The sequence below is a fragment of the Notolepis coatsorum genome, assembly GCF_963971535.1.
Source record: "Notolepis coatsorum genome assembly, chromosome: 3".
NCBI classification, from domain to species: domain Eukaryota; kingdom Metazoa; phylum Chordata; class Actinopteri; order Aulopiformes; family Paralepididae; genus Notolepis; species Notolepis coatsorum.
In genome coordinates, this window is record NC_140167.1 from 14,782,211 (window position 1) to 14,795,865 (window position 13,655).

The window sequence follows — 13,655 nt, forward strand, 5'->3', positions numbered from 1 at the left end:
CCTAGCTACAACAAGCAGCCTAGCTCCCAACAGCAACAACCTGCACAGCCTAGCTACAACAAGCAGCCTATATCCCAACAACAGCAACCTGCACAGCAGCTAAGCTACCAACTGCAGTCTAGCTCCCAACAGCAGCAACCTGCACAGCAGCCTAGCTACAACAAGCAGCCTAGTTACGTCAAGCAGCCTAGCTACCAACAGCAGAAACCTGTGCAGCCTAGTGACCAACAGCCTAGCTACAACAGACAGCCTAGTTCCCAACAGCAGCAACCTGCACAGCCTAGCTACAACAAGCAGCCTAGCTCCCAACAGCAGCAACCTGCACAGCCTAGTTCCCAACAGCAGCAACCTGCACAGCCTAGTTCCCAACAGCAGCAACCTGCACAGCCTAGTTCCCAACAGCAGCAACCTGCACAGCCTAGCTACAACAAGCAGCCTAGCTCCCAACAGCAGCAACCTGTACAGCCTAGTTCCCAACAGCAGCAACCTGCACAGCCTAGCTACAACAAGCAGCCTAGCTCCCAACAGCAGCAACCTGCACAGCAGCTTAGCTCTCACAAGCAGCCTAGCGACCAATGGCAACAACCTGCACAGCAGCCTAGCTACAACAAGCAGCCTAGCTACCAACAGCTAAGCTACCAACTGCAACCTAGCTCTCAACCGCAGCAACCTGCACAGCCGCCTAGCTACCAACAGGAGCTTAGCTCCTACAAGCAGCCTAGCTACCAACAGCAGCTACCTGCACAACAGCTAAGCTACCAACGGCAGCCTAGCTCTCAACAGCAGAAACCTGCGCAGCCTAGTGACCAACAGCAGCTACCTGCACAGCCTAGCTACAACAGACAGCCTAGTTCCCAACAGCAGCAACCTGCACAGCCTAGCTCCCAACAGCAGCAACCTGCACAGCCTAGCTACAACAGGCAGCCTAGTTCCCAACGGCAGCAACCTGCACAGCCTAGCTACAACAAGCAGCCTAGCTCCCAACAGCAGCAACCTGCAGAGCAGCTTAGCTCCCACAAGCAGCCTAGCGACCAATGGCAACAACCTGCACAGCAGCCTAGCTCCCAACAGCAGCAACCTGCACAGCCTAGCTCTCAACAGCAGCAACCTGCACAGCCTAGCTACAACAAGCAGCCTAGCTACCAACAGCAGCAACCTGCACAGCCTAGCTACAACAAGCAGCCTAGCAACCAACAGCAGCTACCTGCACAACAGCTAAGCTACCAACTGCAACCTAGCTCTCAACCGCAGCAACCTGCACAGCAGCTTAGCTACAACAAGCAGCCTAGCTCTCAACAGCAGCAACCTGCACAGCCTAGCTACAACAAGCAGCCTAGCTCTCAACAGCAGCAACCTGCACAGCCTAGCTACAACAAGCAGCCTAGCTCTCAACAGCAGCAACCTGCACAGCCTAGCTACAACAAGCAGCCTATATCCCAACAGCAACCTGCACAGCAGCTAAGCTACCAACTGCAGTCTAGCTCTCAACAGCAGCAACCTGCACAGCCTAGTTCCCAACAGCAGCAACCTGCACAGCCTAGTTCCCAACAGCAGCAACCTGCACAGCCTAGTTCCCAACAGCAGCAACCTGCACAGCCTAGCTACGTCAAGCAGCCTAGCTCTCAACAGCAGCAACCTGCACAGCCTAGTTCCCAACAGCAGCAACCTGCACAGCCTAGCTACAACAAGCAGCCTAGCTCTCAACAGCAGCAACCTGCACAGCCTAGTTCCCAACAGCAGCAACCTGCACAGCCTAGCTACAACAAGCAGCCTAGCTCCCAACAGCAGCAACCTGCACAGCCTAGCTACAACAAGCAGCCTATATCCCAACAACAGCAACCTGCACAGCAGCTAAGCTACCAACTGCAGTCTAGCTCCCAACAGCAGCAACCTGCACAGCAGCCTAGCTACAACAAGCAGCCTAGTTACGTCAAGCAGCCTAGCTACCAACAGCAGAAACCTGTGCAGCCTAGTGACCAACAGCAGCTACCTGCACAGCCTAGCTACAACAGACAGCCTAGTTCCCAACAGCAGCAACCTGCACAGCCTAGCTACAACAAGCAGCCTAGCTCCCAACAGCAGCAGCCTAGCTCCCAACAGCAGCAACCTGCACAGCCTAGTTCCCAACAGCAGCAACCTGCACAGCCTAGTTCCCAACAGCAGCAACCTGCACAGCCTAGTTCCCAACAGCAGCAACCTGCACAGCCTAGTTCCCAACAGCAGCAACCTGCACAGCCTAGTTCCCAACAGCAGCAACCTGTACAGCCTAGTTCCCAACAGCAGCAACCTGCACAGCCTAGCTACAACAAGCAGCCTAGCTCCCAACAGCAGCAACCTGCACAGCAGCTTAGCTCTCACAAGCAGCCTAGCGACCAATGGCAACAACCTGCACAGCAGCCTAGCTACAACAAGCAGCCTAGCTACCAACAGCAGCAACCTGCACAGCCTAGCTACAACAAGCAGCCTAGCAACCAACAGCAGGTACCTGCACAGCAGCTAAGCTACCAACTGCAGTCTAGCTCTCAACAGCAGCAACCTGCACAGCCTAGCTACAACAAGCAGCCTATATCCCAACAGCAACCTGCACAGCAGCTAAGCTACCAACTGCAGTCTAGCTCTCAACAGCAGCAACCTGCACAGCCTAGTTCCCAACAGCAGCAACCTGCACAGCCTAGCTACAACAAGCAGCCTAGCTCTCAACAGCAGCAACCTGCACAGCCTAGTTCCCAACAGCAGCAACCTGCACAGCCTAGTTCCCAACAGCAGCAACCTGCACAGCCTAGTTCCCAACAGCAGCAACCTGCACAGCCTAGCTACGTCAAGCAGCCTAGCTCTCAACAGCAGCAACCTGCACAGCCTAGTTCCCAACAGCAGCAACCTGCACAGCCTAGCTACAACAAGCAGCCTAGCTCTCAACAGCAGCAACCTGCACAGCCTAGTTCCCAACAGCAGCAACCTGCACAGCCTAGCTACAACAAGCAGCCTAGCTCTCAACAGCAGCAACCTGCACAGCCTAGTTCCCAACAGCAGCAACCTGCACAGCCTAGTTCCCAACAGCAGCAACCTGCACAGCCTAGTTCCCAACAGCAGCAACCTGCACAGCCTAGCTACAACAAGCAGCCTAGCTCCCAACAGCAGCAACCTGCACAGCCTAGCTCCCAACAGCAGCAACCTGCACAGCCTAGCTCCCAACGGCAGCAACCTGCACAGCCTAGCTACAACAAGCAGCCTAGCTACCAACAGCAGAAACCTGCGCAGCCTAGCTACCAACAGCAGCAACCTGCACAGCCTACCTACGTCAAGCAGCCTAGCTACCAACAGCAGCCTAGCTACAACAAGCAGCCTAGCAACCAACAGCAGCAACCTGCACAGCCTAGCTACAACAAGCAGCCTATATCTCAACAGCAGCAACCTGCACAGCAGCTAAGCTACCAACTGCAGCCTAGCGACCAACAGCAGCAACCTGCACAGCCTAGCGACCAACAGCAGCTACCTGCACAACAGCTAAGCTACCAACTGCAGTCTAGCTCCCAACAGCAGCAACCTGCACAGCAGCCTAGCTACGTCAAGCAGCCTAGCTACCAACAGCAGAAAGACCAACAGCAGCTACCTGCACAACAGCTAAGCTACCAACTGCAACCTAGCTCCCAACAGCAGCAACCTGCACAGCAGCCTAGCTACCAACAGCAGAAAGACCAACGGCAGCTACCTGCACAACAGCTAAGCTACCAACTGCAACCTAGCTCTCAACCGCAGCAACCTGCACAGCAGCCTAGCTACAAACAGCAGCCTAGCTACCAACAGCAGCTTAGCTCCTACAAGCAGCCTAGCTACCAACAGCAGCTACCTGCACAACAGCTAAGCTACCAACGGCAGCCTAGCTCTCAACAGCAGCAACCTGCACAGCCTAGTTCCCAACAGCAGCAACCTGCACAGCAGCCTAGCTACGTCAAGCAGCCTAGCTACCAACAGCAGAAAGACCAACGGCAGCTACCTGCACAACAGCTAAGCTACCAACTGCAACCTAGCTCTCAACCGCAGCAACCTGCACAGCAGCCTAGCTACAACAAGCAGCCTAGCTACCAACAGCAGAAACCTGCGCAGCCTAGTTCCCAACAGCAGCAACCTGCACAGCCTAGCTACAACAAGCAGCCTAGCTCCCAACAGCAGCAACCTGCACAGCCTAGCTACAACAAGCAGCCTAGCTCTCAACAGCAGCTACCTGCACAACAGCTAAGCTACCAACGGCAGCCTAGCTCTCAACAGCAGCAACCTGCACAGCCTAGTTCCCAACAGCAGCAACCTGCACAGCAGCCTAGCTACGTCAAGCAGCCTAGCTACCAACAGCAGAAAGACCAACGGCAGCTACCTGCACAACAGCTAAGCTACCAACTGCAACCTAGCTCTCAACCGCAGCAACCTGCACAGCAGCCTAGCTACAACAAGCAGCCTAGCTACCAACAGCAGAAACCTGCGCAGCCTAGTTCCCAACAGCAGCAACCTGCACAGCCTAGCTACAACAAGCAGCCTAGCTCCCAACAGCAGCAACCTGCACAGCCTAGCTACAACAAGCAGCCTAGCTCTCAACAGCAGCTACCTGCACAACAGCCTAGCTACCAACAGCAGCCTAGCTCAGTCAAGCAGCCTAGCTACCAACAGCAGCCTAGCGACCAACAGCAGCTACCTGCACAACAGCTAAGCTACCAACTGCAGCCTAGCTCTCAACAGCAGCAACCTGCACAGCCTAGCTACAACAAGCAGCCTAGCTACCAACAGCAGAAACCTGCGCAGCCTAGCTACCAACAGCAGCAACCTGCACAGCCTAGCTACAACAAGCAGCCTAGCTCTCAACAGCAGCAACCTGCACAGCCTAGCTACAACAAGCAGCCTAGCTACCAACAGCAGAAACCTGCGCAGCCTAGCTCCCAACAGCAGCAACCTGCACAGCCTAGCTACAACAAGCAGCATAGCTCCCAACAGCAGCAACCTGCACAGCAGCCTACCTACGTCAAGCAGCCTAGCTACCAACAGCAGCCTAGCTACAACAAGCAGCCTAGCGACCAACAGCAGTTACCTGCACAACAGCTAAGCTACCAACTGCAACCTAGCTCTCAACCGCAGCAACTTGCACAGCAGCTTAGCTCCCAAAAGCAGCCTAGCTACCAACAGCAGCTTAGCGCCTACAAGCAGCCTAGCTACAACAAGCAGCAACCTGCACAGCCTAGCTACAACAAGCAGCCTATATCCCAACAGCAGCAACCTGCACAGCCTAGCTTCCAACAGCAGCAACCTGCACAACAGCTAAGCTACCAACTGCAGCCTAGCTCCCAACAGCATCAACCTGCACAACAGCTTGGCTACCACAAGCAGCCTAGTGACCAACAGCAGCTACCTGCACAGCAACCTCGCTACAACAAGAAACCTAGCTACAACAAGCGGCCTAGCTCCCAACAGCAGCCTAGATCCCACAAGCAGCCTAGCTACCAACAGCAACAACCTGCACAACAGCTTGGCTACCACAAGCAGCCTAGTGACCAACAGCAGCTACCTGCACAGCAACCTCGCTACAACAAGAAACCTAGCTACAACAAGCAGCCTAGCTCCCAACAGCAGCAACCTGCACAGCAGCCTAGCTCCCAACAGCAGCAACCTGCACAGCAGCTTAGCTACAACAAGCAGCCTAGCTATGTCAAGCAGCCTAGCTACCAACATCAGAAACCCGCGCAGCCTAGCGACCACCAACAGCAGTTACCTGCACAACAGCTAAGCTCCCAACTGCAACCTAGCTCACAACTGCAGCAACCTGCACAGCAGCCTAGCTCCCACAAGCAGCCTAGCTACAGAAACTATCAACTGCAACAACCTCCACATCCTAGCTACAACAAGCAGCCTAGCTCCCAACAGCAACAACCTGCACAGCCTAGCTACAATAGGCAGCCTAGCTCTCAACAGCAGCAACCTACACAGCAGCTTGGCTCCTACAAGCAGCCTAGCTCCCAACCGCAGCAATCTAGCTCCCACAAGCAGCCTAGCTACAAACGGCAGCCTAGCTACAACAAGCAGCCTAGCTACCAACGGCAACAACCTGCACAGCAGCTTAGCTACCAGAAGCAGCCTAGTGACCAACAGCAGCAGCCTAGCTACAAGCAGCCTAGCGAACAACAGCAGCAACCTGCACAGCCTAGCTACAAGCAGCCTAGCGAACAGCAGGAACCTGCACATTCTAGCTACAACAAGCATCCTAGCTCCCAACAGCAGCAACCTGCACAGCAGCTTAGCTCCCACAAGCAGCCTAGCTACCAACAGCAACAACCTGCACAGCGGCCTAGCTACCAACGGCAGCCAAGCTACAAGCAGCCTAGTTACAAACGGCGGCAACCTGCACAACGGCTAAGCTACCAGAAGCAGCCAAGCTACAAGCGGCCTTCAGCACTGTTACCAGACCAACCGGCAGCTCCAGGTGACTAGTTACAGCAGCAACCCTATGAAACATAGTTGTCTGTTCCTGTAATGTTTGACTATTGGCTCTAATGTGTAGTTTTGTCAAATGTTCTGCAATGTTGGGCAGGCGGGATTACTGTCGGAACACTGAATCTAATCTTTTATGACTTACTGCTTTTATAAAAGAAACTGGGTCTGACTATTCCTTCTGACTCCACAGGTCTGAATGAGGAGCATTGGAACCAGGCTGGCTATTAATCCACGAGGGAGGAAAGACTAGAAATGTACATTTCTGTTTTCCCTTAAACATCACTTCTAATCTGTAGTTTTACCTGCATCACTTCTAATCAGTCTGGGCTCTAAAATAGTATTTTAAACCCCAGTTTTACTCTTTTTCAGAAACTTTGAAGACTTCTCCACTCTTCAATCTTGTGTATATGGACTGTATTTTAAAATAAAATATTTGTGTAATGGTACTCGTCATTGGTGTTACCTCATTTATGTATCTGGATAATTTAGTAATTATGCTGAACATCTAGATCTGTTCCTGGGCTCTGGTGCAGCAAAGGCAGGACACATAAAGCGGGACTAGACCAGTGGGGTCCTTGACGGGGAGTTCCTGATGTGTCCAACAACATACTGTTTCTTTTAATCAATTCACTAGAACTTTCACTAGAACTTTGCACAATGTGTGTCATTGGTGCAACATCCAGTGTTCTTCACCATTACAGCAGATGCTCTTTTGGATAAGTCCTTCTGTGAAAGTGCCCTGTGTAAAGAATAACGCATGACAGTCGGTTCCTTTTGTTGACTTTGGTGTTTTTCAGTTTTGGTGCTAAATTAATATTCTCTTCAAGCCCCACACTTTGGGAACCACTCTAGGGTATAGATCATTATGTACATTTTGTGGGTACAATGGGATAGGAAGTTTAAGACTTAAAGGGGAACTCCAACATTTTGGGAAATTAGCTTATTTAACATCTTCCCTGGAGTTAGACAAGAAGATGCATACCTTTTTTGTCTCTGTGCGTGCATTTAGCTTTGGGAATAGACGCTCCGTTAGCATAGCTTACCTTCATCACTGGAAGTGAGGCAGATCCGTAGCCTTACAGTGCCTTGCAAGGTCTGACATTGACCAAACTTGATATGCATGACCTTGGTGGGCTCTAGGTCAACTCCTGAAAAGGGGGTCAATGTCAGACCTTGCAATCAAAAGTTAGGTGGTGCACTGAAATTATGGCAAGGGTTATTAGCCCCCTAACTTTTGATTGCAAAGTCTGACATTGACCCCCTTTTCAGGAGTTGACCTAGAGCCCACCAAGGTCATGCATATCAAGTTTGGTCAATGTCTTTGCAATACACTGTAAGGCACTGTAAGGCTACGGATCTGCCTCACTTCCAGTGATTAAGCTAAGCTATGCTAACGGAGCGTCTATTCCCAAAGCTAAATGCACGCACAGACAAAAAAGGTGTATCTTCTTATCTAACTCCAGGGAAGATGTTAAATAAGCTAATTTCCCAAAATGTTGGAGTTCCCCTTTAAGTCCTGGTGGCTTTTTGGAAAAATACCTGCCACGGCCACCAGGCAGTGTCTTTGTTATCGCCCAATATCCAGGTTTGTTTCCAATATCTGCCAAATTTGGTGCTTTTATCAGAAAATGATTGCCCTTATATGGGGAGTACTCAACCTCTACTGTTAACTATGAATGAACATTACCATCTTATAATAATGATACCCTGTGACGGTCACGTGACCCAAATCAGCCAATGGGAGCGAGGGTCCTGAATGTCTTAGTGGGAGGAGGCTTGTATGGATCCTCAGAGTGTCTTAGTGGGAGGAGCCTCGTATGGGTTCTGCGGCCCTGCAGCTGGATGCATCTCACTTTGACAACCTATAGGGTAGACAGAGTACAGCAACTTGCAATGGGCCTGGTCTACAAGATACACTACACGACTAAGGTACCCATGTACTGAACACTGTCTACGTACTTGACTTCTATTTTTACTTCTATTTTTACATGAGCACTATATTTTATTTCATACATAGCTCTTGTCTAGCACAGTCTCTGGAGCGTAACAGAAAGAAGCATTTTGTATAAAAGTATTCTGTACTTCTGTATGACAACTATTAAAGAAACTTGAAACTACATGTCAAAATACTTCCCAACGGTCAGTGAATACCACGACCACAACACCAGAGGGAGCTCCACAAATCATGTTAAACCCAGATTCGGCTCAAACAAGGGACTAAACACGTTTCGCAATTATGCCACAAAAATGTGGAACGCCCTACCCACAGCTGTAAAGGAATCGCTACCCACTTTTAAAACCACTCAAGGAGCACCTACGGGAGACTGCAATTCGAAACTGGCCCCTGTAAATGTCCTAACCCAACCCCCTCCAATGTACAGTACTGTCCTAAATCCTAACCCAATAATACACAAGACCCTCTTCTTGGGACCAAGTAAGGTTTCGTCGATAATCCAATGTACAGTTAATCAGAATGGAGTGATTGACTGTGTCGAAGGCCTTTTGTAGGTCCAGCATGACCATGCCGCAGTATTTGCCTGCGTCCATCTTTAGATAAAGTACTCAACCTCTACCGTCTTGAACTATGAATGAAGTGAACACAACACTCCAACTTACCATCTTTAGATAATAAAGTACTCAACCTCGGTCTTTAACTTTTAAAACATTGTTCCTCTGAAAACTTGAAACAGAGATTGATTGATTGATTGATTGAAAACTTTATTAACAGATTGCAGAATGGGTACAATACAGTACAGCTCAATACACACAATTGTTAAGGGGATGCAGACCAGAGAAAGACTTTCGTCTTGTTTACATCAGGGTCCCCCATTTTCAATTCATCAGGACATATATGACATACATGACATACAGATAGACAGTACTGCTACATCTATACATTTATGACATACCAGATTTGCAAATACAGTACTGTTTGTGATACAGAAGTCAGGAAAAGGGAGTATATACATTTGACGTAGAAACTGTACATTGGAGGAGGTTGGGTGGGGGGGGGTTGGGTACACTGGGATGTTGACAACCATACTGGGTAATCTACATTGGAGGTGGTTGGGGGGGGGGGCACACTGTATAAACAAGCAAAACTGTACATTGAGGGGGGGGGGACACTGTACAAACAAACAAAATTGTACATTGGAGTTATGTGGTTCTTCGTCTGAGGTACTCAACTGGGGACCAAAGCACGGTCGCCAATTTGATAAAAGCTGATTTGTGTGTCTTGTGTCTCTGAAACAAAAGCCAGATTGCCCTGCGGGGTCAGTGGGACAAAAAACAACGACCTTGGCAAGAGCTCGAGCCTTTACTGTATTTCGTTTGTTGCAGCTCAAACATTGGCCACGGGGAGGCGACAATAACACGAAAACAGGGGGAGTGTCCCACGTTTTCCTAATGTTTTTGCTTTTTTTTTTTTTTACCCCTCTGCTTCCAGCTGTTTTTCTACGTGTACAATACATGAGCACGGATGCTAGGTACTTGCAGTACATTATAGTTGCGGTATGTCGTTCTTGTTTTTGCAACTAATGCATTATTAAGTGTACACTCCGTGGATAGTATTTGGAAGTCTGTGATCACGTTGCATGCCAAGAAAAGACTCGAGAGAAAAGTCGCTCACAAAGAACCCATTGAAAAAGTTGACTGCTCACTCAGGCTACATGTGGCCCGCCGATCACCTCCATATTTGCCTCCCCTTGTGCAGACCAGGGTGATCTTTGAACCAGTTGATCACAGGCTAATGAATACCTAGTAGATTGTCATCGTACTGTAGTTCTTACTCAGTGAACATCAAGAGGTCGGGAGCTTAAATTAACGTTCTGCTCGAAGTAACTATACGAGAGACAAACGCTTGAATTGTCTACAATGGACCAGGATCGTATAGGAACATCAAGGACGTCATGATTTTCGGATACCTTACTTTTCATTGAAAGATAAATGGTCTTTAGGGAGTAGTACGGGACTAATAGATCGACTTGGTGCGCAAAGCAAAAAGCAGGACTCCTTGTGTCGTTCACTCGTGTGTGTAGATTGGCGACAATGTATCCGTTTAAGTGTTTGATGATTTGTGCGATACTTTTTATTCCAGAAGAATCCCAAAGTATACATGTGGGGTACCAAGATGGGCACGGGTTTCTTGAGAACATTTTGCGATATTATGGTGAAAACAATTCTATTTCTAGAGACAAACTTGAGGATTTGCTGCATCTAATCGCAGCAAGAAGACCTGATTTAATAGCTGTGCACAATCCACTGGAAGATGAAGAGGTAAGGATGAACCCCAAACATTATTATTATTATTACAGAGTTTACTACTTGTAATGCAATTATAACGCATTTATAAACAAGTATGCATGGTATATGCTTTTGGGATGTTTTCCCATTTCCTTGTGATTTTGCAGCCCAAAATATTCTGCTTTCAAGTTGGAAGATTCATGTGATGTGAATGAAACACCATGGAAACCCACAGTTATATTGTAACGCATCCCTCTCACACTGAACCGACTTTTCATGTTAAAGGGGCACGTCGCCTAAAAAAACTGCTGATCTATTTTTGCACCTTGTCTCACACACATCCAAAAACTCTAAAAACAGTTTCGGACACATTCATTTAGTTAGACAGTTACTGAGAGTAAATTAGTTTGAATATGCATCACCGCGCGGTGACCTCGGGGACATTGAATCCTTGTGTTGTGTCAATTACAAGTCAATGAAATTATAATGTAGCAGACATAAGACAATGTAGGACGTTGACATCATTGTGAAATGAAAGCCCCCCTCCCAACATACTGTATTTGTATCTCTCTCTCTCTCTCTCTCTCTCTCTCTCTCTCTCTCTCTCTCTCTCTCTCTATCTCTCTCTCTCTCTCTCTCTCTCCCCCCCCCTTCAGTGTCCCTCTGTGGGACAGATATTGTCCCTTCACGGGCTCCGCAATGTAAGTCAGCTGACTGTGGAACATCTGGACAGAATCTGCCCCGCCGTGTTGACCCAGGTGCTGCTGCCCGCCTGCCCCTATATCTCCCCCGCGGTGCCGGTCGCCGACTACACTGGTGAGTGAGTCGCCCCATGCTGGGAGGAGGAGATGTGTGTGCAGGGGTGTAGCTCCAGATTCTGGGCCCCATGAAAGAATGTATTTGTAGGCCCCCAGTGAATGCGAGCTCGCGTCAGCGCGCAAGCGGAATTTTTTTTGGCAATTTTTTTATTGATGAAAATGCATAATATGGTTTTTACCTATACATTCGGATCAGCAGTTCAGCACCTGCACTGTTGGTGGGTGAGCCTAGTAAAGGATGTCACATTGCGTTCATCTTCAATGAATGGACCAATGCAATAGTCTACCAAAGCCCCCCCTCTCTCTCTATATATCTCACACACACACACACACACACACACACACACACACACACACACACACACACACACACACACACACACACACACACACACACAATGTTAGGGTTTGTAACCGACCTCAAGCGCAACGGCACAGTGAGAGTTGTTTCAGAGTTAGCCAAAGCAAGGGCGTGTGGCGGGGAATGCAATTAATCAACAAAGTACCTTAAAGGAATGGAGCGTGCGGACCAAACCTCACACACACACACACACACACACACACACACACACACACACACACACACACACACACACACACACACACACACACACACACACACTTCAGAAACAATCATAGTATCAATGAGAGCATCAATAATACACCTGAGTGAATGTCTAGTAAGTTTTTTTTGGGGCCCCCCTCAGTGCTGGGCCCTTGGAATCATCCTAAGCTACCCCCCCCCCCAGCTACGCCCCTGTGTGTGTGTGTGTGTCGCACTCAACATCCAGTCTATTTCTGCCGCCCTTCGCGACCACTACAAGTATTTCACGGTTTGGCGAGGTCTGTCACTTTGAATTAGTGTCCGTTCGTTTGGTCATGCAGCTTTGCATCCAGAGCGACGACGACGACGTCTGTAAAAAAGGAACGTACAGTCGTGCAAAGTGTAGTAGCAGGGCCAGCCAGGGGGTATAGCTCTGCTGGGCGTAGCCCGGCCTGAAGCCTATAGCACGCACAACATCTCCCGCAGACAGTATGAAGCCTAGTAAACCTACCTAGTAAAACAACGATGCACTCAACACTGCAGCACTCGAGTTTCAACACTTTGATGAACATTTGTTACTCAGCCGGAAAGGACTTGTACCTTGTCGTTGTACAGAACTTGTAAGTTGCTTTGGATACAGCCAGCCTCCATTACATACTGTACCTACAGTCAGCCTCCACTACATACTGTACCTACAGTCAGCCTCCACTACATACTGTACCTACAGTCAGCCTCCACTACATACTGTACCTACAGTCAGCCTCCACTACATACTGTACCTACAGTCAGCCTCCACTACATACTGTACCTACAGTCAGCCTCCACTACATACTGTACCTACAGCCAGCCTCCACTACATACTGTATCTACAGTCAGCCTCCACTACATACTGTACCTACAGTCAGCCTCCACTACATACTGTATCTACAGCCAGCCTCCACTACATACTGTACCTACAGTCAGCCTCCACTACATACTGTATCTACAGTCAGCCTCCACTACATACTGTACCTACAGTCAGCCTCCACTACATACTGTATCTACAGTCAGCCTCCACTACATACTGTACCTACAGTCAGCCTCCACTACATACTGTACCTACAGTCAGCCTCCACTACATACTGTACCTACAGTCAGCCTCCACTACATACTGTACCTACAGTCAGCCTCCACTACATACTGTACCTACAGTCAGCCTCCACTACATACTGTACCTACAGTCAGCCTCCATTACATACTGTACCTACAGCTCCACTACATACTGTACCTACAGTCAGCCTCCACTACATACTGTACCTACAGTCAGCCTCCACTACATACTGTACCTACAGTCAGCCTCCACTACATACTGTACCTACAGTCAGCCTCCACTACATACTGTACCTACAGTCAGCCTCCACTACATACTGTACAGCCAGCCTCCATTACATACTGTACCTACAGTCAGCCTCCACTACATACTGTACCTACAGTCAGCCTCCACTACATACTGTACCTACAGTCAGCCTCCACTACATACTGTACCTACAGTCAGCCTCCACTACATACTGTACCTACAGCCAGCCTCCACTACATACTGT

General features: G+C 49.2%; 1 protein-coding gene across 1 annotated transcript in view; it reads left to right on the forward strand.

Annotated features, from left to right (window-relative positions):
• Positions 1-9,982: 9,982 nt before the first annotated feature.
• slc39a8 (solute carrier family 39 member 8) overlaps positions 9,983-13,655 on the forward strand; it is a 36,267-nt gene continuing 32,594 nt past the window's right edge. Inside the window, exons 1-2 of the mRNA XM_084309541.1 lie at positions 9,983-10,746; positions 11,370-11,529. Coding sequence (XP_084165667.1) covers positions 10,519-10,746; positions 11,370-11,529 — 388 coding nt within the window. The 5' untranslated portion in view covers positions 9,983-10,518. The remainder of the gene's footprint in view (positions 10,747-11,369; positions 11,530-13,655) is intronic.